Here is a 4,258-nt window from a genome sequence, read left to right as displayed (position 1 = left end):
CAAAGGGGAAGCCTTATGATAGCACTGTCCTGCCCTGCCCCTGTCATAGCCCCCCTGTCTTTGTGCTTCCTCAGGACAATGCACACTACACACTAACGTTAACGTTTCCTGAAAAATAGGCTACTGTGTCTGGTGAATTTGAGCCAGCAGTTGTGGATGAATGGCGCCTGGCCCACAAAGGGAGAAGAAGAAGAAGAGGAAGCAGAAGAAGAAGAAGAAGAAGAAGAAGAAAACAAGAAGAAGAGCAAGAATGAAGGGAGGCAGGGAAGGAGGGAGGAGGCAGGGAAGGAGGGAGGGGGCTGGAAAGGAGTGAGTGAGGGAGGACTACAGTAGTATACCTTAAACAAAGAAAGCCCTGACCCAAGCTTACCTTGTCTGCCCACTATCTCGGCCACATGCTCAGAGCTGGGCACCGGGACGCACTCGGTCATGTTGACGCTCTTTTTCCTCGGCTCGTTGTCGTAGGCGCCGGACTCGTCATTGTCCAGGCCGAGCAGGGACAGCTGGTCCAGGGCTATCTGCAAGGCTCTCTGGTCGTCTAAAGCTTCGCCCTGCTGGCCGCTGCCGCTGCGCTCCATGTCGGCGAACAGCGAGCTCGGCATCTCGGCTGGGCTCACCCTCTCCGGTGTAGGGGGAAAAAAGAAGAAAGAAAGAACAGAAACAAAATAGCAGGGTGGGATTGAGCACAGGGGTAGCGGGTGGGTGGGGAAGGAGGGGGGGAAGAGGGAGAGGAGAGAAGAGGAGAGGAAAGCACCAGGTCAGTCTCGCTAGCCTGCTCCTGGTGCAGAACTAACAAAAAAAGAAGGGAGGGGAAAAAAAGAGAAAAGCGACCGTGCTCCCTTCCTTCCTGTCCCAGTAACGACAGCTGGAGAAAAACAAGCAGAACAGTGCGAGAGAGCCACGGAGGGGAGAAGGGAGGGGGGGTAAAAAATCAGTGCAAATCCAGCCTTCAGCTCCGCGGAAAACTCCCCCCGAAGTAGCTCTGGTCAGGAATGCCGGCGTCGGTGATATTCCTGATATTTTCTCCCCTTCAGAACGAGCCCCTCCCTGCCTGCTCTCCCGTGCTCTCTCAGCTCCTTTCTGTTTGCTGTCTGAGCTGCTGCAGACAGACACGGCGAGCGAGGGGGGCGAGATATGGGGCGATGACGTCACCGGTGCGGGCTGGGGAGGGGACCTGGGCGCGGCTTCGGCGCCGCTTATTTGCATGCGCGCTATTTGATTGGACGGGCCGAATCCAGCAGCCGTTCTAGCTCCGCCCTCTTCGAGTCTCCCTCCTCCTTCCTTTGTTGTGACCATAAAAACATTAACGACACGGATTTCTTTTCTTTTTTTTTCCTTTTCTTTTCTCATAAAATTACACCATACAGAGCAGATCTGCAGTAATGTTAGCTGAGGTTTATCCAGTCTTCCATAGTAATCTGTAATATTTTCATCTGCAGACTTAAACTAAACTCCTAAAAAGCATGGTTCTTCAAGGGAGTGAGGGAGTTCTATATATTTTTGCATCCCTAAAAGGTTCTTCAGATTGATGGAGAATGTGGTGTAGATGGTTCTATATAGAACCTTTTTGAAAAAGAATTTTATGTAGTGCCAAAAAGAGTTCTTCTGTTGTTACAATGTCAAGCTTGTAACGATAGAAGAACCCTTTTTAAGTGTGTACAGTCTTAAAAAAGATGGTTCTTCAAGGGTTCTTTAGAAAGAAAATTGCTCTATACAGAACCAGGAACACTCAAAGAACCCTTTGTATGATTCTTTGCATCGTTAAAGGGCTCTTCACATTGATGGAGAATGTGCTGTAGATGTTTCTATATTGGGTTCTTCTATTGTTACGATGTCAAGCTTGTAACTATAGAAAAGGAACCCTTTGTGGTGTAGAACCTTATAAATCACATTCTCTATCACTCTGAAGAACCGTTTAACGATGCAAAGAACCCTTTAATCATGCCTATAGTTTAATACACTCTTTAAAAAGATGGTACTTCAACCAAAGAAAATGGTTCTATATAGAACCACAAACACTTAAAGAACCATTTGCATGCCTAAGTGGTTCTTTGCATGGTGAAATCATTCTTCAGGTTGATGGAGAATGTGTTGCATATGATTACATATAGAACGTTTTTGAAAAGGGTTCTGTATAGCACCAAAAGTGTTCTGTTGTTACGATGTCAAGCTTGTATACAATCTTTTTGGTGCTATATAGAACCATATAAAAAACATTTTTAATCGATCTGAAGATCCATTTCACCATTCAGGGAACCGTTTAAGCATGCAGATGTTGAGCATTTATTATTCTAAATAGACTAAAGAACGCTTAAAGAACCACCTTTTTAAGTGTGTACACTTTAAGGGTTGTTTAGTAAAGAAAATGGTTCTATATAGAACCATGAACACTTATAGAACCCTTTGCATGATTTCAGACTAAATTTACTGTATGATTCTTGTAGAACTCCTGGAGTTTTGTATCAGTTCCATATATTTTTGTAAAATGCCTGTTGTGAATGTGTCTAATGATTTCCTAATAGACTGACCACAGCTGTTCAGGTACATAAAAGGGACAAAAAACAAATAGCAGCAACACTGACCCCTCACTTTAGGTAACCCATACTGTAAACCTTTCTTGAATAGCCTTGTAAACGCATATCTATTCAGGTCAATTGATCTGGAGGTACCCTATCTACCTGACGTAAAGATCTTCTAAGCAGGCCATTGACCTATTGACCCGTGAAAACACTGTTTTGGAGGCAGAGTGTTGTCTGGAATGCGCGTTAGAGGGAAAGAAATGGACTGAGGAGCCACAGTGCAGTCTATTTTTATTCGCCTTTGCCCAAAATAATCTCAGCTTGGTTACTGAGTGTACTTTATTACAAGTGACTAACTATTATTGTGCAAAATTCGGGATGAGGAACAACATGCCCAGACATGCTCTTTGTCCTGGGTTTGGTGCATGTGTGTGTGTGCGCTGCGCTCTCTCTCTCTTTCTCTCTCTCTCTTTCTCTCTCTCTCTCTGAATAGATTTGGCACTCAGAACACCGCAGTTCCTATAAAATCATGTAAGAACATACTGTAGTGCCATATTCCCGTCTTAGACTGTGTGCTGGACCTCAGCAAATGGCATCAGCGTTTTTTTCCTCCTCTTTCAAGGCAACTTTCAAACAACTAGCAGCTAATTGCTGTGTTCAAACACTTCTCATTTCCTCTGGATGTCAGCGTGTTAACACCACGGCTGCGGACACCTGGAGAAGGGCTGAAATCGACGGGATCTGGATGTAAGAGTGGAAAAAACACCTTACTTAAAGGATTCAGTGCTGTTTCTTTCAATTTTGCTTTGCTAAAAGTAGAATTGACGTTATTTAATTCCCCCATTGTGTTATGGTGGGCTTTACCCTAGTTTAAGGTCAAATCTGCCCAATTTAAGCAAAATACAGAGGAAAATCTGTACTTTTTTGTGTCTATATTGTCCATTTATGCAAGCAGCAGTTGTATCAATGCAAGCATACTAAGCTAATGCTAATAGTGTTTCTGAATCTGAAATCTACCATCATAGTTAATGCAAAAAATGACACATATAGTCTATTTGAGTGACCTAAAACTTGACCAAAGCAGTAAACGACTAGTGCTTGTGTTCGAATCAATATTTCATTCAGTTCACAAGTGGGCTATTGAGCAATTACATATCAACAATGCAATGCAGGCGACCCTGTCGTTGCCGGTTTGAGCCGATAGTGTCCCAGTGGGTAGACACGAATGCACCTATTGTGGGTCCAGCTGGAGGATGGGCTTTGGATTTTGGTGGGGGGTGGTGGGGTGGAATGGTGGTGGGGGGTTAAGGAAGGAGGGGGGGGGCGTTGAGCTTCTTCTTACACAAAGAAAATTTCAAACCAATTCAGAAGCATTGAAACGAGAAGCGGTTGCTTTGTCACCTCTGTCGCAGGGAACAATAGGTATGCTAATATTAACTGCCCTCCAAACCTGAGAAGCTTCTCTTATTTAACGTTAACCCCATTTTCTGCCCCCCCCCCTTCTCTTTTCTTATTTTTTAGCTGGCCGCATCACATTGGCATTGGGAAACATCTGGAGGTGCATTATGCAGACTCCACTCGTATGACATCTGATTATCTCTGGACTGTTTACACTCACCGCGGCCTCAGCGCACTGATTTGTGGCTGGCAGGCAGGAGCGGCTGCATATTTACAGGATGTCAACACATAATGTCAGAAAAATAACACTTTATGGGAAAACATATGCAGTACATTATTGA

At 44.6% G+C, this 4,258-nt stretch overlaps 1 protein-coding gene across 1 annotated transcript in view; it reads right to left on the bottom strand.

The window, feature by feature from the left end:
- mex3b (mex-3 RNA binding family member B) overlaps positions 1-1,108 on the bottom strand; it is a 4,433-nt gene extending 3,325 nt beyond the window's left edge. Inside the window, exon 1 of the mRNA XM_036587072.1 lies at positions 371-1,108. Within this exon, the coding sequence (XP_036442965.1) occupies positions 371-602 (232 nt within the window). The 5' untranslated portion in view covers positions 603-1,108. The remainder of the gene's footprint in view (positions 1-370) is intronic.
- Positions 1,109-4,258: the final 3,150 nt, after the last annotated feature.

Source organism: Colossoma macropomum, unplaced genomic scaffold (assembly GCF_904425465.1).
Source record: "Colossoma macropomum unplaced genomic scaffold, Colossoma_macropomum, whole genome shotgun sequence".
Classification (NCBI taxonomy): domain Eukaryota; kingdom Metazoa; phylum Chordata; class Actinopteri; order Characiformes; family Serrasalmidae; genus Colossoma; species Colossoma macropomum.
Note: the sequence above shows the minus strand (reverse complement) of the source record. Positions and strands in the feature narration are given on the sequence as shown.